At 45.3% G+C, this 24,097-nt stretch overlaps 1 protein-coding gene and 1 long non-coding RNA gene across 2 annotated transcripts in view; one reads left to right on the forward strand and one right to left on the reverse strand.

The window, feature by feature from the left end:
- Positions 1–24,097, reverse strand: part of F5 (coagulation factor V) — a 154,502-nt gene that overhangs the window by 127,711 nt on the left and 2,694 nt on the right. The window contains 5 exon segments of the mRNA XM_030202234.1: positions 782–1,003; positions 3,650–3,808; positions 6,871–7,083; positions 11,040–11,162; positions 12,849–12,937. Coding sequence (XP_030058094.1) covers positions 782–1,003; positions 3,650–3,808; positions 6,871–7,083; positions 11,040–11,162; positions 12,849–12,937 — 806 coding nt within the window.
- Positions 23,441–24,097, forward strand: part of LOC115469508 — a 71,297-nt gene continuing 70,640 nt past the window's right edge. The window contains exon 1 of the long non-coding RNA XR_003942022.1: positions 23,441–23,519. This is a non-coding gene — a long non-coding RNA (uncharacterized LOC115469508). The remainder of the gene's footprint in view (positions 23,520–24,097) is intronic.

Consider the following 24,097-nt stretch of genomic DNA (forward strand, 5'->3'; position numbering starts at 1 on the left):
AAAGCGCTCACAAACCCAACACACAAACCACCAGGATTCTTTATCAGTCCAGACAGGCAGAACGAACAAACAAATGTGTTTATTCTTACACTGAAACAATGAACACAAAATGTGCAATTAGCAAACAGTAACAGGTAACTGAAATATGGATCAATTATAACACAAACTAAATATTTATATACTGTCTAAACAGAACCTGGGAAGGTCAGGATATAGAACTGTTCACAGAGCCTCAGCAAACAGATATGTCTCTCTTTCCTCCTGGGCTAAGACTAAAGCAACAGCCAGAACTACTGGGTAATTTTTCAAACTCCAGGCCTATCAGAGCCCAGTCAACAAGATTTCAAATATATACTGCTTCTTGCTTCCTGGTTGTATCAGACTAAAGAAAAGAACACTCAGGGGATCTTTTACTAAAGCTTAGCTTGAGTTATCTGCAGTAGGGCCTGTTTTATTCCTATGGGCCCTGCTGCAGATAACTCGAGCTAAGCTTTAGTAAAAGACCCCCCTCAGTTCTCTGTAACAGCTTTACAGGAAAGAAACACCACCGGCTGTTATCAACGCTGATTAGCTTGTTAAGCCTATTAAGTTATGCACATTGTTATAGAATACGCTTGGATCTTGGCACAGAATGCTCGGTGCGATATATAGAATCTGGGGGTATGCCCCTTACACATGCCCTTACAGAATAGCGTATAGGCATGTTAAGTGGTAGCAAAGTGACTAATATAACAGCATAGTGTGGTGGCCCCACCCACTACGTTTACAGATGTTGTCTTGCCTTCAAGATGCTTGGGGACAAGAGAAGATATCAGCCACCTTCCTTCCTGGAGCACAGTCATATTCGCCGTCGTGGCTGCAGCTGCCACGAGGTTAATGACCGAGACCTTCTGTTTCTTCTCTTCCAGAACTTGGGCATTAAAATGGATGGAGAAGATCTCAGGACTGGATCTCATGCCTATGATATGCCAGCTAATGTTATGATTCACGCAGGCTTCTGCATCTGAAACACAAAGAGTAATATTTTTCAAGTTGAAGCCACCTATCCTGTACGTGTCGTTTTTATACTAATTTTGTTACAATGCAATTATTTATATATTTTTTTTTTATTTTGAAATTTCAAAAAGATATGTATCATGAACTGTCTGGAACAAGAAAAGTGAATACTGTAATGGCAGAGATTTAAAGAGGAACCTGAGCATTTTATGCATGCAGGAGAGAAATTATCAAGCTTAGTTAAGGCAATAACCTATATTATTTGCCCCTTAATACGTGTTAAAAGGCAAAAATGCGAATTGTATTACCATATCACAGTGTTAGTGAAGTCCCTTTGGATAAACAGTAATGAGATACAAAACATGCAAATGTATGCAAAACATTTCATTACTACGCAAATGCCTATCAGTCCATATCCTTGGTGGTCCAATGGTCCCAGTGCAAGAGTGATCCCCAGTCACTCCTGCCGTCCCCGCTGCCTTCCTCCAAAATGGTAGGCATTGCTCCTGCCTGAAGAGTCTCCCCAGACCACAGAAGAACCCCAGATCCCAGAGTGGTTGGCGCTGTGGACTATAGAGAAGGGGAACCCCATAACCCACTCTAACTGGTACACGTGGTGGAAATGTGACCATCCAAAACCCACAAAATACCTACTTTACCCACATTTAGGAGACACCTGCAGCATAAGGGCTATTGTAGTGATGTACAGTTAGTTACAGTACATTTTTTGCTATTCCTGGAGGGCTCACCATACAGTATAAGGGGGTTATGATGTGATGTGTGTCAGCTATCATTGTACCCAGAACCCTTTATGTGAAGTTCACTGCAGTGCCCCATGGGCTGCCTCACTGCTCTGCTGGAATGTCTGTGTGGCCCAGGGGTATAGCCAGACCTTACAGTGGGAGGGGGCCAGAGCCCGAGATTGGGGGCACATTTTGCCCACCACCACGCCTCGCCTCACCTCCCCTCCCTCACCACCGCCTCGCACCTTCTCGCACCCCCCCTCGCCTCTTCGCAACCCCCTCACCTCGCAAAAGCCTTCTTCAGCGCCGTCTCCGGCGCAGCCGCGTTCCTGCCCTGCTCTAATTGCTCCTCCTGTTCTGTGCACGCTGACGCTCCTTCTCAGTTTCACGTAAAGGAGCATCAGGCCGTCAGCGTGCACAGGACAGGCTTCAGCTGGCGGGGGTTGGGGACCACCGCCAGCCAAACCAGGGGCACGGACATAATTTGCGGGGGCCCAGGCCCCCTTGCCCCCCCCCCCCCCCCCCCGTAGCTACGCTCCTGGTGTGGCCAGTCAAGCAAGACTGCTGACTCCCAAATATCTCAATAGCTTGTTTTTGTGCGTTTTGGACATTTTTTGTTTGAAAATGGCCCTTAAAGAAAGATGCACTTAGTACAAACAAGTCTAAAATAGGGTGATTTTCGAACCAAAAAGAGAGATGCTTTTCTGGTTCGAAAATGCATTATAAAAATGTATTGAAACATTATTGTAAGCCACGGATTAAGGACTAGATTTCTATATATGACACCTTAACACTGGCACCAAAACGAAATGCACCTAGGCATATTCTATTAGGCATACTTTATAGAATAAGCCTAAATTTCTTTGCAGTGTAGTAACATAGTAACATAGTAAATGACCTGTACGGTCCATCCAGTCTGCCCAACAAGATAAACTCATTTTACATGGTATGTGATACTTTATATGTATACTAGAGTTTGATTTGTCCTTGCGTTTCTCAGGGCACAGACCGTAGAAGTCTGCTCAGCACTCTTCTTGTACTAAGTTCTGAAGCTTAAAATATGCCGAGCGCCTGTCCGTGCAACTAAATTTAATCGCGGGCAGTTATGCCAATTAAAATTTGGTGCAAATACTCACACCTAAATTACACTTAGACCAGGTGTATTCTACAACCATGCAAACAGATTTTAGAAACACCCATGACCTTCCCATTCCATGCCCATGGCCAAGCCCCCCCCCATTTCCAACTATGCGACTTAGAATTTACGCACATCACGTTATAGAACAAGGGCTACAGTTTCATTCCTTATGCAAAAACTTCTCTTCCATGAAAATTTACCAAATTTAGGGGTCCTTTTACTAAGGTGCGCTGAAAAATGGCCTGCGGTAGTGTAGGCGCGGGTTTTGGGCGCGCGCAGATCCATTTTTCAAATGCCTTTTTTAAAAACGTTGGCTGAAAATGGACGTGCGGCAAAATAAAAATTGGTTCGCGTCCATTTTGGGTCTGAGACCTTACCGCCAGCCATTCACTTAGCGGTAAGGTCTCTCGCGTTAACCATGTGGTAATCGCCTACATGCATCAAGTTGGAGTTACCGCCCGATTTTCACCGTGCGCCAGAAAATAAAATGTATTTTCTGGCGCGCGCAGTGGACACGCGTTAAAAATGAAATTACCGCACAGGTCACGCGGTAACCGGGCAGTAACTCCGAATTGGCATGCGCTGGGCGTGCGTAGGTGGCCTACGCGGTTTAGTAAAAGGGCCCTTTATATTGCAGAATTTGTTCCCTTTTATTACAAAGTTCACTGTAACAGATTTCAACAGCATACTTTACCGTATTCACCTATAACCCTGTGACATAGTTTGCACTGTTCTGTGTATACCAGCAGTGGCTGTACAAATAATTTCATACCTGGTAATGTCCCGTTGATGTAACCATTGATAGTGTACATTACGGATCCTCGTTCTAAAGAAGGGGGCTTGCGCCAGCTTTTGCTTTCATCAAAGACAGCAAACATTAACACGTATTCCCTATCGAACATTGTCTGGGATCCGTCTTCTTTCAGGCTTCCTGTGGAGGCAGGACACCAAAATTATGTCCAGTATCTGCAGGACTACCACAGACAGGGCCAGTGCTAAACATGCTGGGACCAGGGCAGAAACATGGGAGAGGGCCCCAAACCTAGGGTTACCATACGTCCGGATTTACCCGGACATGTCCGGGGGTCCGGACGGATTTGGCCAGCCTGCCCGTTTGTCCAGATTTCTGGACAAACGGGCTGCCTGGCGGGCGCGGGACTCCTCTCCCCTACTCTACTCTACTATCCTATCCCTGGTGGTCTAGAGATACCTCTTTGTCTTCGGGGCAGGAAAGAGCCCCCTCTTTCCTGCCCGGAGCGCTGCTGCTAGCTGCCCTGCATACTGTGAGTCCGGCTCTCGGCGTTTCAAAATAGCTGCCGAGAGTTGAAGCAGCCTCGCGAGACTTCAACTCTCGGCGACCATTTTGAAACGCCGAGAGCCGGACTCACAGGATGCAGGGCAGCTAGCAGCAGCGCTCCGGGCAGGAAAGAGGGGGCTCTTTCCTGCCCTGAAGAGGTACCTCTAGACCACCAGGGATAGTAGAGTAAGGGGAGGGGAGGTGACGGGGGGGGGGGGGGGGGGGAGTGGAGATGACGGGGGAGGGAAGGTGATGGGGGGAGGAGGGGGTGACCGGGGGAGGGGAATATGCATCAGGGGCGGGGCGAGTGCATGAAAGAGGCGGGGCGGGGGATGTGAAAGGGGCGGGGCAAGTGTCCTCTGCTTTAGATTTAAGCAGGTTTAGAAGATCCCTATAGCATGGGGATTCAAGGTAATTGCCCTGCTTGCACACATGCACCCACACCCCCCCCCCCTACCGCTGGCTCTGACCACAAAGACAGTCAGGTGTATCACCAGGGGTTATCTATCTGTTTAGCTGCATGTCAGTTGTTCTTTCTGGAGCAACGAATAGTCTATGGACTAATGAGATTGACTTCAAAAAGAAGCCACATCTTGTGCTTCACCCTCCAGTTTTCTATATAGTAGCCGAGTACATAAAAAGGAATTTTAACATGGCAAAGTAACAGAGCAATGAGAAATAGGGAACTAAAAAGTGTCACTCTCCATACAAGAACCTGTATCCAAACTATTGGGATACTTCGCAACAGTGGAGACTGAAGAAAAACTTAACATTCCTATCCTTTGTTGATCAGGAAGTTAGTACACTTCCCAAACATCAACCAAGGCCTTGCAAACATCAGACACACACTACAGCAGAGGGCACTTAGAAGCCAAACTATTCTCGGGAAGTGCAAACAAGGCAACAGTTCCTCCTTGCAAATGTAACACTCTTATTTCACACTTTACACACAGTTCAGTTTTTCTCACTAATCATCGTGCCGTGCACACTGTGGGGAGCAGGCAGTGCAGCGTGGTGCGTGCTGTACAGCTGAGCTTGCTTATTTTTAACAAACCAGAGCGGCACAGGCGCAGCGGCGAGACATTGGCGCAGGGTGGCAATTATGTAGCGCTTGCCAAGCGGACCAGAAGTCAGACTCAGAAGAGCTACCATTGCCGCCTGAGAGACTAAAAACTATTACTACTATTTAGCATTTCTATAGCGCTACAAGGCGTACGCAGCGCTGCACAAACATAGAAGAGAGACAGTCCCTGCTCAAAGAGCTTACAATCTAATAGACAAAAAATAAAGTAAGCAAATCAAATCAATTAATGTGTACAGGAAGGAGGAGAGGAGGGTAGGTGGAGGCGAGTGGTTACAAGTAGTTAAAAAGCAGGTGGGAGGTGGCTGAGCAGGCTGGCGCTGCTGCGAGGCAGAAAGGCAGTGGCTGCTCAGCTGTGCATTTTTCAGCGCTTAAACTGGGTGGGCTCACCCAGGCCCACCCGTAGCTACGCCCCACTGAACAATATCCAGCACGATGGTATTTTGGTCTCCTATCAGCCTAACCAGGGCTTAATTTTGGAGAGGAACTGCCTGGAATGCATCCCTACAGACATAGGAGCCAACATTTCAAAAATTTTGGGGGTGCTAAGCCCAATGGAAATAACCCCTCCCTGGACACATACAAGGGATTTTCTCAATATTGGGGTTGCTCAAGCACCCACAGAGTCGGCTCCAATGCCTACAGAGCAGTAGGAATGTTCTGCTCTAGTCCCTCCCTTCTAGGCAGCCTGGAGGGAAGAGGAAGGGAGGGGATGAGGCTGGAGCAGAGCAGAGAACAATGTGGAGTACTCCTAATCCAACACCCCTTCCCTTGTTGCTCCTGCTCCTGGTCTGCCCTTCCTCTTCCTCATAGTTCCTTTTTTAATACAAATTAAGCCCTAAGCCTAACCAACTATGGAGGAGTGGCCTAGTGGTTCGGGTGGTGGACTTTGGTCCTGGGGAACTGAGGAACTGAGTTCAGATTCCCACTTCAGGCACAGGCAGCTCCTTGTGACTCTGGGCAAGTCACTTAACCCTCCATTGCTCCATGTAAGCCCTGCCATGAGTGGGAAAGTGCAGGGTACAACTGTAACAAAAATAAAATAGATACTATTGGAGATTCTACATGGAATGTTGCTATTATTGGAGATTCTACATGGAATGTTGCTACTATTGGAGATTCTATATGGAATGTTGCTACTATTGGAGATTGGAGATTCTACATGGAATATTGCTACTATTGGAGATTCTACATGGAATGTTGCTATTCCACTAGCAACATTCCATGTAGAAGGCTGCGCAGGCTTCTGTTTCTGTGAGTCTGATGTCCTGCACGTACGTGCAGGACATCAGACTCACAGAAGCAGAAGCCTGTGCGGCCACATTGGTGGAATAGCAACATTCCATGTAGAATCTCAAATAGTAGCAACAGTGGAGGAGTGGTCTAGTGGTTAGGGTGGTGGACTCTGGTCCTGGGGAATTGAGGAACTGAGTTCAGATTCCCACTTCAGGCACAGGCAGCTCCTTGTGACTCTGGGCAAGTCACTTAACCCTCCATTGCCCCATATAAGCCGCATTGAGCCTGCCATGAGTGGGAAAGCGCAGGGTACAAATGTAACAAAAATAAATAAATAATATACATATACATATATAAAATGAATAGTTGGAACTTTGACCTTCTTTGCAGATGAGCAATGGTCCTATCAGCCCAGCATTAAAATCCTGCACCATGTTCTCATGCGAATAGTAGATGTAGGTGAGACAGGCAGGGTCCACGTCTTTGGGCCCGACGTCTTTGGTGATCTCCCAGATGTATGTGTACTCTTCTCCTGGGTGCACAGCATCATCCTTCTTTTCTGAAGGAAAGGTGTAGTCAGGATACAGTGATCCTAAAAACAGAAGGATATGAGGATTAATTAATCAGAAGGGAAGGTTTTTAATCTCCTGCCGGAGTTGCTCTACCCCCAGTATTAAAAGACTATGCTATTACTAGGTGTGTGCATTCATGAAAATCAATTTGTCAGAGCGGCAACAAAATTAAAGTGCATGCAAATCACTCGTATATGCAAATACCTAAGAATTAAGGCACGTACAATTGATTGTGCTCATTTTTAAGTGATTGTGCACTTACAATGAGTGCCTTAAAAAAGTTTCAAGTTTATTTAAAATTTGTTACCCCGATTATGTCCTAGGAATAAAATTTTATAAGAACTCCTTGGGATAATAGGGGAAACTATCCTATATAATAAAACGCACCTCCAACATTCTGAAGCCGAGAAAGTGAAGCCTTCAGGCCTTGAAGCATTCCTGCAACGTTCCGGAACTACGTGACGTCAATTGAGGAGATGGAGCCTTACAGAGCGCACGAATGCGTCAAGGCTTCACTTTCACACACACACACACTCACTGTCTCTCACATACACTCTCTCTCACACACAGACTCACACTCACACTCTCTCTCTCTGACACAAACACACACACACACACTCTGTCTGTCTGTCTCTCTCTCTCATTCTCTCTCATACACACTCCATCTCTCACCCACACACTCTCTCTCTCAAACATACACACTCCGAGGAAAGGGGTGAATGGAACACGCTGGGGAGGAGAGGGAGGGGGGCATGGAACTTGGAGGGGAGGAGAGAGAGGGAGCAGCGGAGAGGAGAGAGAGAGGGAGGAGAGGAGAGAGAGGGAGAGGAGAAAAGAGGAGAGGGAGGGAGGGAGAGAGGGAGGGGGCCTGCACCTCGGACGGAAGGGGGGCCTGGAACTCGGAGGGGAGGAGAGGGAGGGAAGGAGGGGGGTCATGGAACGCGGAGCCCCACACACACACACTCACTCACTGTCTCTCACATGCACTCTCTCTCACACACAGACTCACACACACACTCTGTCTCTCACACACTCTCTGTCTGTCTGTCTCTCTCTCTCATTCTCTCTCACATACACACTCCATCTCTCACCCACACACTCTCTCTCAAACATACACACTCCGAGGAAAGGGGGGCATGGAACACGCTAGGGAGGAGAGGGAGGGGGCATGGAACTCGGAGGGGAGAGAGAGAGGGAGGAGAGGAGGGAGGGGGCCTGCACCTCGGACAGAAGGGGGGCCTGGAACTCGGAGGGGAGGAGAGGGAGGGAGGGAAGGAGGAGGGTCAAGGAACGTGGAGCCCCACACACACACACACTCACTCTCTGTCTCTCACATACACTCTCTCTCACACACACTCTATCCCTCTCTCTCTCTCTCTCTCTCACACACACACACACACTCTCACACACACATACACTCTGTCTCTCACACACTCTCTCTCTCTCTCTGACACAAACACACACACACTCTGTCTCTCTCTCTCTCACTCACATACACACTCCATCTCTCACACACACTTTCTCTCTCACACACACACTCACTCTCTCTCAAACATACACACTCCGAGGAAAACCTTGCTAGCGCCCGTTTCATTTGTGTCAGAAACGGGCCTGTTTTACTAGTATGTTGATAATATTAAAGATGAAAGTCAGGGAAAAACTTTTCTCTCTGAGGTATCAGCAGTTAGTGTATCTGGTTAAAAAAAAAACAGGTTTGGACAAGTTCCTGGAGGAAACGTCTATAGACTGCTATTGAGATACACATGGGGAAAGCCACTGCTTGTCCCTGGGATTGGTAGAATGGAATCCTGTTGTTCATTAGGATTTCGGAATGCTGCTACTATTTAGGATTCTGTCAACTACTTGTGACCTGGATTGGCCATTGTTGGAAGCAGGATGCTGGATTAGATGGACCATTGGTCTGACCCAGTATGGCTATTCTTATGTTCTTACATTGGGAAAACCCTCTCAGTGGATTACAATATGCTAAAATGAAGAGAAATGAAGGGGGGAAAAAAGAAAAGAAAGAAGTCAGGAGCAGAAAACAGAATTAGAATTACTGTCAGGAAAGAGAAGGAAGAACTTCCAGACTGTATGCTCTACACGCAACACCAGGCGCAGAACCTTGCATACAAGAATTAAAATTCAGCCTCAGTTATCCAAAAGCATCTACACAGAGATGAGTCTTAAGACCCTTCTTCGACTGTCTAAGGAAGTCTCATATCTAAGGTCTTGGGGGAAGTGCATTCCAAAGACTGGAGCTGGCGGGGGAAGGCGGCTAAACAGTGCCCCCAACCTTGGGCTCTGGCCCCCCTCCCGCCGAGGTCTGGGTACGCCCCTGAAGGACCCCTAAACTGTTAAGATAATCCTTTATCAAGCAGCAGGCTAACTTGTGTTTTCTCTCCCAACAAAGTGCTGTCTGATAGATTTTCCAAACACAATGTTTCTTCAACATTGATATTTGTTTAAAGTTTTCCACAAAAGCCACAGGCAAGTGGAATTATCGCTTGCTTCAGTGTATAGTTCTGACAGAGGAGGCAATTTTCAAACAGGCCAAATTATGCATGTGGTTTTAATGTGCATATTCTACCTCGATTTCCTAAGGTAAGAGCAGTGGCGTTCCTAGGGGGGCTGACACCCGGCGCGGATCGCTGATGCGCCCCGCCCCCCGGGTGCAGCGCCCCCCCGGAACAGCGTGACGCCCCCCCCCCCCCCGCGAAAGAACCCCTGATCCCCCGGGTGCACGCCGCTGGGGGGGGGGGGGTGCCGCGCGCCTGCCAGCTCTTCGTTTTCATGCTCCCTCTGCCCCGGAACAGGAAGTAACCTGTTCCGGGGCAAAGGGAGCATGAAAATGAAGAGCCGAGAGGTGCGCGGCACCCCCCCAGCGGCGTGCACCCGGGGCGGACCACCCCCACCGCCCCTCCCTTGGTACGCCACTGGGTAAGAGGCCCTTGAACATTCTGAACCGTACACATTGAAACTACCTGAATGATTAGCACCTGCTCTTTGGTGTGGATGACTGAGAGAAGAGAATAGCATGTTTACAAGTAAAAATGTCCAGGTCAATATTCAAGAGCTCTTATAGGGATAACAGCACCTGCTGACTAGGATATTCAGAGGCACTGAGTATTCTTACAGACTGCCTATACACTATCCCCTAAATTCTATATATAGCGCTCACCTAGATCCAATTGAGACCGCATGAGATGCAATTATCAATTAAAGGTTTTTTTATGCCTACGGACCATCCTGGTTACTCTTTGCTTCTGCTCCTTCATTTGATTGTAGATCCTCTTCTACAAACTAACACCAGCTCCAAAGGTGTGACTGTGTGCATGTACTCTATGCGTGCACGTGAGTATTTTTAAAAGTAAATACATACATCATAACTCCACCATAGCTCCACCCAAACTATGTCGCTGGAACGCCTATGCACAGAGTTGTGTAAAAGTACATGTCAGAACATGCACTTGTAGCATGTGTGCATCCTTGGATGAATGCACATTCAGGTCTCTTATAAAATTACCGCCGTAAATGGTTTTTACAATTGTCCTCACCATATGATGTTTGGCTCAATTTTTAAACATGTTAGATTTCAACTTGAAAACATGATATTTCTGTTGTAAAAATAGCTACATATTTTTGCACTTAATGCTTTTATGCAGATAGTCAAGAGGGAAAGAATATTGCATGTACTTGTGAAAATGTCATGTTACTGCCACCATGCCACCATGGAGGTCAGACGGAGTCCACCATCAAAGCCCAGGACTCAGATCTACCTGAACCGACTATGTTCCAATCAGCTGTTGTCATTCCACCTTCCCATCTCCCCCAATGACATCTAAAATGGGCCTTTTAGGTGCCTAAATTAAACTGAAAATAGGGGACAAATTTAGGAATATTGGTTTCTGCTTTGTTAGTAATATTTTGAGAGTAGATTACTACAATTTTCCAAAGTTCCAAGCAGAAAACTTACCTTCAGACCGCTTGCCATAAGCAATTCCTTGTGGGTGAATGGTAAGAGGCTTATCAACCATGTTCTTAAAAGTAACCTCCAGCGTGTCTCCCACTTCAGCACGTAGTGTTGGTCCAAGAATACCTATTGAGAACCAAGAATACAGAGAAGAAAGCATGACCTCTATATATTATTCAAAGGAATATTTTTTTTTTCATGATGCTCTTTGCTGGACAGGAAAGCGTCCTACTAGCTTTATATTCCCTAGAGAAAACTGAAATCATTGTAGAATTTGTTACTGAAAGATGGGATCGTGACAGTGAGCATACTTGGCTTTAAAAAGAAGCCTGCACGGTTAATAATAAATCATTATTAATCACGTCGACTTAGAAAAACCACTGCCTATAGAGGTGAGCAACAAGCAGTGGATTTACTGTACTCTTTGAGCAGAGAGATATGGTAGCCGTGTTAGTCCACTTTTAAAGGTAATCAATAGAAATAAAACAAAATAAAACATGGAAAAGAAAGTAAGATGATACCTTTTTTATTGGACATAACTTAATACATTTTTTTGATTAGCTTTCGAAAGTAGCCCTTCTTCATCACATCGGAAATAAGCAAATGTTGGTAGATGACACTATATATAAGCGAAACATCAAAGCATTTCAGTGACAGTCTAACAGGATGAGGGTGGGTTAGATGAGAGACAGGGAGAGCTGGGTGGATGAGGGACAGGAAGATATGCATGGAGATAAGAGGGTGACAAAGCAGTACAATTTTCTGGTTTATAATGGGGCTAGAAAACCCAGATCTTTGTTAAGTCCTGTTTGCTAGGTGTCAAAATATTTAATCATTCTGACTTCAAAGGTCTTACGTTCCTGTATTGTTGTAAAGTTCCCTTTCAGGATTCTTACCATAAAATCACTGGTACAATGTTCTGTAATGTTCTGTGAAGTGCTGCCCCACAGAGGTGACATCCCTGTTGGTACTAGCATTTTTCAAAAGGTGTCTATGTAAATTAAATCTCTTCTTTAGCATCTGACTTTTTTCTCCAATGTAGCACCCTTCGTTGCATTTTTTACACTGAAGGGTGCTACACTGGAGAAACAAGTCAGCATCTGGATAAGGTGCTGAAAATTTGGGTATAAAAAAACCCATGGAACTGACTACCATAGGCTGAATACTGGGGGAGGGGCAGTTAGTTTTCAGGGCACTATTGTTATTAGTTCAAGTCACTGCTTTCTAGCAAAGGAAAATGTATCTTATGTTATTGTCTTTTCCCTATGAGGAAAGACTAAAGTGTCTAGGGCTCTTCACTTGGAGAAAAGACGTCTGAGGGGAGATTTGATAGATGTCTATAAAATAATAAATGGAGTGGAACGGGTAGACATGAATCACTTTACTATGTTACTTGTTTACTCCTACGAAAAATAATAAGCCTAAGGGGCACGCAATGAAGCTACAAAGTAGTAAATTTAAAACAAATCAGAGAAAATATTTCTTCACTCAATGTGTAATTAAACTCTGGAATTTGTTGCCAGAGAATGTGGTAAAAGCACTTAGCTTAGCAGGGGTTAAAAAAGGTTTGGATATCTTCCTAAAAGAAAAGTCCATAAGCCATTATTAAGATGGGCTTGGGGAAAATCCACTGCTTATTTCTAGGATAAGCAGCATAAAATGTATTGTACTGTTTTGGGATCTTGCCAGGTACTTGAAACCTGGATTAGCCACTGTTGGAAAGAGGATGCTGGACTTGATGGACCTTCGGTCTGTCCCAGTATGGCAACATTTATGTATTTATGTAAATCCAATAGACTAATTTATGCTTACCAGAGAACTCAGAGGTTGGCTTTTCTTTCTCAAAGCCAGCTTCATACTCTCTGTATACGAGTTTCTTGAACAAGGTGTCTGAACTGCAACAGGAAAATCAGAAATATGAAACTAAAGATGGCATGCACAAAGACAGCTCTTAGAGATGATTTAGAACAGATGAGCTTGGATGCTAGCCAATTAGCCATACATTTTTTTTTGTTACATTTGTACCCCGCGCTTTCCCACTCATGGCAGGCTCAATGCGGCTTACATGGGGCAATGGAGGGTTAAGTGACTTGCCCAGAATCACAAGGAGCTGCCTGTGCCTGAAGTGGGAATCGAACTCAGTTCCTCAGGACCAAAGTCCACCACCCTAACCACTAGGCCACTCCTCCACTCAACAGAGTCAACCTAGAGCCTCGCCTATGCAAAAGGGCTCCAGCAATATTCACACACTCTATTAAACCTGTCAAATTAAGGGTCAATATTCAGGTAGCGATGGTCAGCAGTTTTCTAGCCAGTGATGGCTTTAACCTGAGATCAATGCTGAGCCATGTTCTGGCATATGCAGTTAGTTAACTTAGGGGTCCTTTTACCAAGCTGCGGGAAATAGGGCCCTGCAATGGGGGCCGTTTTCCCATGCGCTAGGGCCCTATTTACTGCAGCAGGTAAAAAGCCCCCCCCCCCCCCCCCCCAGAAAATGCCACTTAGTAAGATAGCTCTTATCACATGGCAATTCCATCACACATTTAGGTGGCAATAAGGACTCCTGTGGTAACCCGGCAGTAACCAGGCAGCGCGCGGCAATGCCTGATTACCGTCACACTAACCATTTCCAGGGTTTTTATTTTTTTTCCCCAGACACGATGAGCGCTCAAGTCGGAACTACTGCCGGCAGCCACACTGGGCTGGCAGCTGTCCTGTAATGGCATGCGGTAAGCCCGCTTTGGGCTTACCACCGCTTCGTAAAAGGGCCTCTTAAGTTGTGAAGAGTGATATTCAACACTTGACTGCATAAGGTATACTGCATAAAGATGGGACTGCATTTTATGCAATTTCTATAAAAGCCACCAAAAATTCCGCATGCAAATTTGAGCGCACTTCCAATTTGCATGTAGAATTTAATTGAATAACAAACAATTATTGGCATTAATTAGATTTAATTCTTATGCACGTGCGTAAATTTAGGTGCAGGATCTGTGCCTAAATTTTACATGCAACCCCTCAAAAAATGGGACATGGAAATAGGAGGGTCATGGGCGTTTCAGAGCAGAGCGTAGCCATGGTTTTGAGTTACATGCGTAAATGGGCCAGCGCACGTTAATTTAGGCTCAGTCATTTGCACCACATTTTCGTTGGTGCAAATGGCGACACCTAAATTTACATGTCACCCCAGTGCCTAAGCGCTATTCTATAGACCATTTCTAACTTTAAGCGCAATTTATAGAATAAACACTTTTTTCAGTGCCGATTCTTTTGGAGCCACATAGAGAATTCACCCCCTTATGCAGTTAAGTAGTCAATATCGGCACTGAACCACATAAACGCCGACTCCACCCCGGACCGCCCACAAATTAGCTCTGCTGACTACAGCTGTTCAATGGCACCATCTGGTTAACTGCTTCTGAATATCCACAGTTAGCCCTGGACAAGTGATTTGAATGGCCAGCAGCCTCTCCTGCCTTTTAAATCACTTTCCACCCGATATTCATACCGCAGGGGATAGTCGGGCTGTCTTCCGCAGTCTGCGCTAAACCTGGATATTCAATGCTGGGCCATTTCTGGTGACCAGCATTGAATATCCGGTTTATTATTATTATTTGTAACGCTTATACCCCGCACTTTCCCACTCATTAGCAGGTTCAATGCGGCTTACATAGTAAAGTCACTGAAGAGCTGCTGCCCCCATCCTTAATGAGATTGACAGGAACCTGGTCGTACTCGATGCCCTTCAGAGCCAGAGCAATTCTCACCCTCCAGGTGCAGGAACTTCAGAAGTAAGTGTGGAGGACGGGCTTAACAGACTGCATGTTGTACATAGTACAACAGTTAACAAAGTAATATAGGATGGATACAGCTGTAATATAGTAAATAAAGAGGTGGTTGTTGGATGTGGATAGGTAAGATGGGTAAGGAGGAGGATAATTTTTTATTTTTGTTACATTTGTACCCCGCACTTTCCCACTCATGCCAGGCTCAATGCAGCTTACGTGGGACAATGGAGGGTTAAGTGACTTGCCCAGAGTCACAAGGAACTGCCTGTGCCTGAAGTGGGAATCAAACTCAGTTCCTCAGGACCAAAGTCCACTACCCTAACCACTAGGCCACTCCTCCACTGTTCCTACTATTGGAGATTCTACATGGAATGTTGCTATTCCACTAGCAACATTCCATGTAGAAGTCGGCCCTTGCAGATCACCAATGTGGCCGCGCAAGCTTCTGTGAGTCTGACATCCTGCACGTACATGCAGGACGTCAGACTCACAGAAACAGAAGCCTACGCAGCCTTCTACATGGAATGTTGCTAGTGGAATAGCAACATTCCATCTAGAATCTCCAATAGTAGCAACATTCCATGTGGAATCTCCAATAGTATCTATTTTATTTTTGTTACATTTGTACCCCACGCTTCCCACTCATGGCAGGCTCAATGCGGCTTACATGGGGCAATGGAGGGTTAAGTGACTTGCCCAGAGTCACAAGGAACTGCCTGTGCCTGAAGTGGGAATCGAACTCAGTTCCTCAGTTCCCCAGGACCAAAGTCCACCACCCTAACCACTAGGCCACTCCTCCACGTGTTGTTTAGTATGGGAGAATGTATAGGGAGGGGTAGGAAGAGGAATATGCTAGAAAGGATTAAATAGGGAATTTAAGTCAGGTCATTAGTGTAGGCTTGCTTGAAGAGGTAAGTTTTTAGCAGCTTCCTGAAAGTTAGATGGTCATTGACTATACGAATGGATTTTGGTAAGGCATTCCAAAGTTGGCTGCGTAATATGTTTTGTACTTAAATTCCTTTGCAATTGGGGAGATGTAAGTTGAGATAAGTTCGAGAAGAGTTTGAGCCGTTTCTAGCTGGAGGGTCAATCAGATTGTAGTTGTAACCTGGAGATTCTCCATAAACAATCTTGTGAATCAGCATAAGGCAACTGAAATATATTCGTTCAGTAATAGGGAGCCAACGGAGCTTTTCGCGGAGAGGTGTTGCACTCTCAAATCGCGACTTACCAAAGATAAGTCTGGCTGCCGTGTTCTGGGCGGTTTGAAGTTTTTTCAGGATTTAATTTTGGCCAGTCCAACTTTAACCGGCCAAGCTGATATTCAGCGCTGGCCAGTTAAAGTCAGACCAGACTAAGTTATTCTACCTATTGTGGCTGCCAAATATGGCCACAATATAACAAATACCGGGGAATATTGTTTTAAATCAGAGTACAATACTGTAATTTAAATACCACATGTACTCCAATTATCAAAATACAATTTTTTAAATATTATTATTATTATTATTTATTACATTTGTACCCCACATTATCCCACCTATTTGCAGGCTCAATATGGCTTACAGAGTGTAGTTATGACATAGTCATGACAGGATCTTGTATACAATTAGTATAAGCAGAAGATATATGAGGAATTAGAGAAGTAGGTGTTAGATAGGGTGGTGTAGGAATTGCATTTTGATACTTGAATGAGTTGGGTGGTGATTTGTGTCGTTAAGGGTTCATTTTGTAGGCTTTGTTGAAGAGATGTGTCTTCAAGGATTTGCGAAAGTTAGTTAGATTGTCTATGGTTTTCAGGGCTGTGGGTAGTGCGTTCCATAGCTGTGTACTTCTGTATGAGATAATCCTATATAATAAAACGCACCTCCAACATTCTGAAGCTGACTGCATGGCTGAGGCATTCCTGTTCTCTGTATCCATCTCCTGAATTGACATCACGTACTTCCGGGTTCGTCACAAGCAGAAGTGACCAACCACACGAGGTTTCTCGGCTTCAGAATGTTCGAGTTGCATTCTATTAAATAGGATTGGTCAGTTCCTTGAAGCACAGCCAGAGCTCAGGGTCCTGCACAGTAACGCTCACACACCAGAGAGAGTGAGGGGGGGGGGGGCTGACACCAGAGAGGGGGGGGGGAGGTATCTCTGTCACACACACACACTCTCTCACAGACACACTTGCACCCAGACTCACTCTCTCTCTCACACACGCACACTCGCACATTCATTCTCTCTCTCACACATAGTCACTCTCACATACACTCTCTCAAACATACACAATCCAAGGAAAACCTTGCTAGCGCCCGTTTCATTTGTGTCAGAAACGGGCCTTTTTTTACTAGTGTATGTATAATATAATATAATGTACGTATAATATAACACCACATAAACATCACATACATTTACAAATCACTCTCATATTTTGCAGGGATACCATGGAACCGTAATTCAACCCTTATTGTACCACTTCAATAGTGATGGCTCATAGTCATTCAATCCGACCTATTCAGTCGTTAATTATACTGAGCTGGTCTACTAATTATCCGCAAGTTCAATCTTCGGCGGGCCTTAACCCGCTACGTGATGATATCTCAACTTGCAAAGACACTTATGCTCGGTTTTTGTTGACTCCAATGTTATTTGTCCTTTTCCAACTTATGTATATCACTGGTCACTTTAACGGGTACTGGGACACCACACAAACCAACAATCCGTGCTGAAGTATTCACTTTGCTAAATGTATATGCCCCTAATGAAAATCAGGGAGATTTTAAAATATGCTGGAAAAAAAATCATTATCAGACACAGATTCATACCTATAGCAGCACAATGCCCTGAAAACGCATGAACTAGAGGTCACTAGTCAAACAGTAGCAGACTAGACACTCATTTATCAAAATGGACACAAAAATATCCATCTGACGAAAATGTCTAAATCATGATTTTCAAAAACGCAGAACTGGGATGTTTTTCACTGAGTTTGTCCATATAGCAAGGGGTTTATGTTGGAGGCATGACAAGGGCGGGACTAGGGCGGACTGAAAAGTTGGACATCTTTCAGTGATAAGAGAACAGGAAGAAACATCCAAGGCAAAAAAAGAAAGACGTTTTTGTTTAGACTTGTTTCAATCACATCCAGGTTCCGAAAAGATGCTTTGACTGACCAGGTACTGGAAGGATTAATCCCCCAGTAGTCACTGACCTCCTCCCACCCACCCCCTAAGAAGTGAAAGTGACAGTGGATACCAGGCTGTCTGACAGCTGCAAGTATTATGGACACAACCAACAGAACAGCAAGCAGGATTTGTCTAGTGGTCAGTGCAGGAATGTGCACAAGGGGACCCAGGTTCCAATCTCACTCTACCTAGTACATTTGTGGTGAAAATTGTGAGCCCTCCAGAATCAACCTAAATATAAGAGACACCTGCAGGTAGGAAGGTGATTGTAGTGGTGTATAGTTAGGTACAATACGTCCCTTTTTCTGCTCCTGGAGGGCTCACAATGCATCATACAGTTGTTATGGTAGACAGTGTACCTGGGTACCCTTGTTTAAAGTCCACTGCACTGCCCACTAGGCTGTCTCTCTGCTCCGCAGGGATGTCTGTGTGGTCATTTCTCTCAAAATGATGCCAGATAGACATTTTTGTGCCTGCTTTCTTGGCATCCAAACGTTGGACATTTCACTTTCAAAAATGGCTCTTCTTTTTAGACTTTTCAGGCTAAGACATCTATCTCATAGTCCATTTTCAAACAGGAAACAGGATGTTTTTCCTGTTCGGAAAATGGCTATCAGATGGACAGGGTTTTTTTTTTTAAATGTTAGTGGCAAAATGTTCCAATTCAGACTTAGATGACTTTTCAAAAATGCTCCTCTACGTGTCTTTATTTTCAATACTGGGATTTATTAAAATGTTATTTTTATCTTAGCAGAGCAAATATCCCAGTTACTCTCTCAGTTGCTTCTTCTTGACCCCATCAGCAAGAGATGAAATACTGGCTCTCCATTCCCCTCCCCCTCCAGTCACATACACCATGCACACTCTATATTTTGTTAAGTTCGATTTTTGACTCTGTAAACAAATTCCAGTGCCCTCTGCACAGGCCGGAACAGCAAAAAATCTCTTAAAGTGATATGTCATTAGTTTTCAAATTAATAGGAGTGAACAAAATCACAGAGAAAGCATTAAAACGAGGTAACTAACAAGAACAGAATATACATATACTAGCCGTTAAGCCCGTAAAAACGGGCAAGTATTGCAGCCCTCCTCTCTCCCCTGGCCTCACCCCGTCCACCAATCCTCCCCCCCCCCCCCCCCCATATCCAGCAACCCTCCTCTTTCCCTTGGCCTTCCCCCTCCCCCCATGTCCAGCAACCCTCCTCTGTGCCCTGCTCTCACCCCAAGTCCAGCAACCATGGCCTCTCCCCCCTGTCCTCCCCCCATGTCTGGCTACCCTCATGGCCACCGCTCCCTCCCCCCTCCATGCCGGGCCCCCTGCACTGACCTGACAGCGCCTCTCACTTCCGTGTGAAAGCGCTACAGGCAGCAGCATATCGCTCTGCTGCTGCCTGCAGCGCTTCCACACGGTGAGAGGTGCTGTCAGTGCAGGGGGCCCGATACGAGGGGGGCGGGAGCGGCGGCATGGATGGGGGGGAAGGTGGAGGTTGTTTCGCGCGATGTTCCTTTCCAGGCGGCAGCAGTGGCGTCCGACAATTCGACTCCGTTTCCCTCTCTGTTCCGCCCTCTGACATCATGACATCTTGACGCGAGGGCGGGTCAGAGAGGGAAGTCTGTACTGCGTATTTGCAAGTGAGTACGGTCACTTGCCATTTATATGTTTGATATATATATATATATATATATATTTTTTTTTTTTTTAATAGTGAATAACTCAAGGCAGACATGTAAACATCCTGTTTTCATGCATTTTCTTGCTAAAAAAAAAAACCAGGTTGTCCATCTGCTCAGTTGTACATTTCCTAAGTAGAAGACTGCAAATAATTTGACATTTAGTAGTACCCTTGCTTTCACTTTTTTAAATGTGCAGAAACTCTCATTTTCATTTGATATTTTTCTCAAAATGTCTTTCCAAAATGAGTTCAAAACAAGCTTTTAAGACAAATATTTAAAGCTGTTGTTGCTACAAAAGAAAAAAAAACACCATCCACATATTTGTCACTTTATTTATACAATTTTATACCACTTTCTTGGTCCCTGATTTCTACTACTTTTTACTAACAGATTCGCAGTAATTTATCATGACAAACTGTGCACTTAACTATATTTATTTATTTATTTATTTTATTTATTTATTGCATTTGTATCCCACATTTTCCCACCCATTTGCAGGCTCAATGTGGCTTACAGAGTTTTGTTATGACATAGTCATTCCAGGTTATCAGATACAGTTAATATTGTACAAAGACTGAATAAGAGAAGAGAGAAGGAAGATGTTAGGCAGGTTAGTATAGACTGTGAACTTCAAAATAACTGGATGGGTTGGTGAGGTAGTTTTGTAAGGCTATGGGTTCTCTTTGTAGGCCTTGTTGAAGAGATGTGTCTTCAGAGATTTGCGAAAAGTTAATTATTTTGTCAATAGTTTTCAGGGCTGTAGGTAATGCATTCCATAACTGCGTGCTCAAGTAAGAGAAGGTGGTGGCGTGTATCAGCTTGTATTTTAGTCCTTTACAGCTGGGGAAGTGTAGATTGAGAAATTTACAGTGCAGGAGAATATGTGCAAAAATCTTTTCTTATAAAAATGGTGATCAGTCTTAATCAGGTTCCAAGTTCATCCAGGGCTAGAAGTTACCACAAGCCTATGATGCCCAGGAGTTTGACTGAAAATCACTGGGCATCACAGAGGGCTGAACAAGATAGATGCTCTGCATCCCCCTTTGCTCCCATTTTTTATTACATTTGTACCCTGCGCTTTCCCACTCATGGCAGGCTCAATGCGGCTACATATACAGGTACTGATTTGTACCTGGGGCAATGGAGGGTTAAGTGACTTGCCCAGAGTCACAAGGAGCTGTGCCTGAAGCAGGAATTGAACGCAGTTCCTCAGTTCCCCAGGACCAAAGTCCACCACCCTAACCACTAGGCAACTCCTCCACTGTTGCTACTATTTGAGATTCTACATGGAATGTTGCTATTCCACTCGCAACATTCCATGTAGAAGTCGGCCCTTGCAGATCACCAATGTGGCCACGCAGGCTTCTGCTTCTGTGAGTCTGACGTCCTGCACGTCAGACTCACAGAAACAGAAGCCTGCGCAGCCTTCTACATGGAATGTTTGCTAGTGGAATAGCAACATTCCATGTAGAATCTCCACTAGTAGCAACATTCCATGTAGAATCTCCAATAGTATCTATTTTATTTTTGTTACATTTGTACCCCGTGCTTTCCCACTCATGGCAGGCTCAATGCGGCTTACATGGGGCAATGGAGGGTTAAGTGACTTGCTCAGAGTCACAAGGAGCTGCCTGTGCCTGCAGTGGGAATCGACCTCAGTTCCCCAGGACCAAAGTTCACCACCCTAACCACTAGGCCACTCCTCCATCTATCTACTTATCATGTCTATAGCACTACAAGGCATATGCAGCGCTGTACACCATTCCCTGGGCAGAAAGGTTTGGAGGGTCTGGCTTCAGGCCACAGTGCCTAATGAGATATGATCAGTGAGGTGGTGGAGGTGTGGGCTTTTCTTTGTGAACAGAAGGATCATTTTGATGGATGATCATTTCGTATGATTCCAACTTCTCCTTTAAAGGCAGTCAACTCTGGAACGCCCTACCCAGATCCATTCGTTCTATTAAAAACTACCTACCCTTCAGAAAAATCCCTGAAAACCCATCTATTCAAGGAAGCTTATCCAAACGCCACAACCTAACCCTACGAACCCACCTATTCATCACCTGTTCCTGTGACAACGGCTGGAACTCAGACCATGCCTCCTCCAATTTTTCCCTATGCTTATCCTCACCCTATCCCAACTTAACCTAAAACTAGCACCTCCTCCTACCTCCTCTACCCACTCTCCCTTATATTATTACCTATCCACACATCCCCATTACTCTGCTAAGCTTAGCTTGTTTTTCTCTGCATTATACTTTGTAATTCTACTACTATCCTGCTTATAATTGAACGAGAAAAACGTCCAAGTTCCGACCTAAATCGGGAGATGGACGTTTATCTCACAAAAACGAATAACGCGGTATAATCGAAAGCCGAACTTGGACGTTTTCAACTGCACTCCATCGGGGAAGCGTACAAAGTTGACGGGGGCGTGGTGAAGGCGGGACTGGGGCATGGTTATCACCCATACAGAGATGGGCGCCTTTCGCCGATAATGGAAAAAAAGTATGCGTTTGTAGCTAGAATTTAGGGCACTTTTCCTGGACCCCGTTTTTTCACGAATAAGGCCCCCAAAAGTGCCCTAAATGACCAGATTACCACCAGAGGGAATCGGGGATGACCTCCCCTGACTCCTCCAGTGGTCACTAACCCCCTCCCACCACAAAAAAATGATGTTTCACAACTTTTTATTTTCACCCTCAAAGGTCATACCCACCTCCCTGGCAGCAGTATGCAGGTCACTGGAGCAGTTATTAGGGGGTGCAGTGGACTTCAGGCAGGTGGACCCAGGCCCATCCCCCCCCCACATGTTACACTTGTGCTGGAGCCCTCCAAACCGCCCCCCAAACCCACTGTACCCACATGTAGGTGCCCCCCTTCACCCCTTAGGGCTATAGTAATGGTGTAGACTTGTGGGCAGTGGGATTTGAGGGGGATTTGGGGGGCTCAACACACAAGGGAAGGGTGCTATGCACCTGGGAGCTCTTTTACCTTTTTTTTTGTTTTTGTAAAAGTGCCCCCTAGGGTGCCCGGTTGGTGTCCTGGCATGTGAGGGGGACCAGTGCACTACGAATCCTGGCCCCTCCCACGAACAAATGCCTTGGATTTATTCGTTTTTGAGCTGGGCGCTTTCATTTTCCATTATCGCTGAAAAACAAAAACGCCCAGCTCACAAATTGTCGAATAAAACATGGATGTCTATTTTTTCCGAAAATACGGTTCAGTCCGCCCCTTCACTGACCCGTTCTCGGAGATAAATGCCCATGGAGATAGACGTTTTCGTTCAATTATGCCCCTCCACGTAAGCTGCATTGAACCTGCTATGAATGGGAAAGTGTGGGGTACAAATGTAATAAATAAATAAATAAAATGATGGGCCCTTTTACTAAGGCGCAATGAAAAATGGCCTGCGCGTATATTGGATGCACACAGGTCCATTTTTCAGCGTTTTTGCAGAAAATGGATGTGTGGCAAAATAAAAATCAGCGTGCATCCATTTTGAGCCTGAGACCTTACCACCACCCACTGACTTAGCAGTAAGGTCTCACGCGTTAACCGGGCGGTAATTGTCAGCAAGCGTACATTACCGATTACCTCCTGGTTAGTGCAACATGGTAGAAAAGAGTAATTATTTTCTGTTGTGTGTCAAAATTAGAATTACCCCCTGGGGCCGGGCTATAGGTCTAATTTAACGCACACGTAGGTGCCTACGTGTCTTACTAAAAAGGCCAGCCCCTCAATAAATAAACGGATTAAGCACATGGTTGGATGCGATCCCGTCAGTCTCGTCTAGCGGTTATACAAATTCTTCAACCACTCGGTTACCCAGCTGGATTCCTATGGTAAAATCTTTTGCTAATCTTTGCTAATGCAACACTCTCAATTGACAGGACAAGAATAAAAACTTCTCTTGCTGACCTATAAGTGCATTCATTCTGCTGCTCCCCAGTACCTCTCCACTCTTCTCTCTCCCTACGCCCCCCCCCCCCCTCGTGTACTTCGCTCTGTAGATAAATCTCTCCTGTCTGTCCCCTTCTCCTCTACTGGTAATTCCAGACTCCATTCCTTTTATCTCGCTGCACCCCATGCCTGGAATAGACTTCCTGAGCCTGTACGTCTTTGGCCGTTTTCAAGTCCAGACTAAAAGCCCACCTCTTTAACACTGCTTTTGACTCCTAACCACTACTTACTTGCCCTGTACCCCACCTCTTTATTCCCCTTACCTCTTAATTGTTCTGTCTGTTTACCTGTCTTACTTAGATTGAAAGCTCTTTCAGCAGAAACTGTCTGTTCATGTATGGTGTACAGCGCTGCGTATGCCTTGTAGCGCTACAGAAGTGATAAGTAGTAGTAGTAGTAATGAAGAAGCCTGCCCTTGCAGATTAGCAATGCGGCCGCGCAGGCTTCTGTTTCTGTGAGT

Source organism: Microcaecilia unicolor, chromosome 4, assembly GCF_901765095.1.
Source record: "Microcaecilia unicolor chromosome 4, aMicUni1.1, whole genome shotgun sequence".
NCBI classification, from domain to species: Eukaryota; Metazoa; Chordata; class Amphibia; order Gymnophiona; family Siphonopidae; genus Microcaecilia; species Microcaecilia unicolor.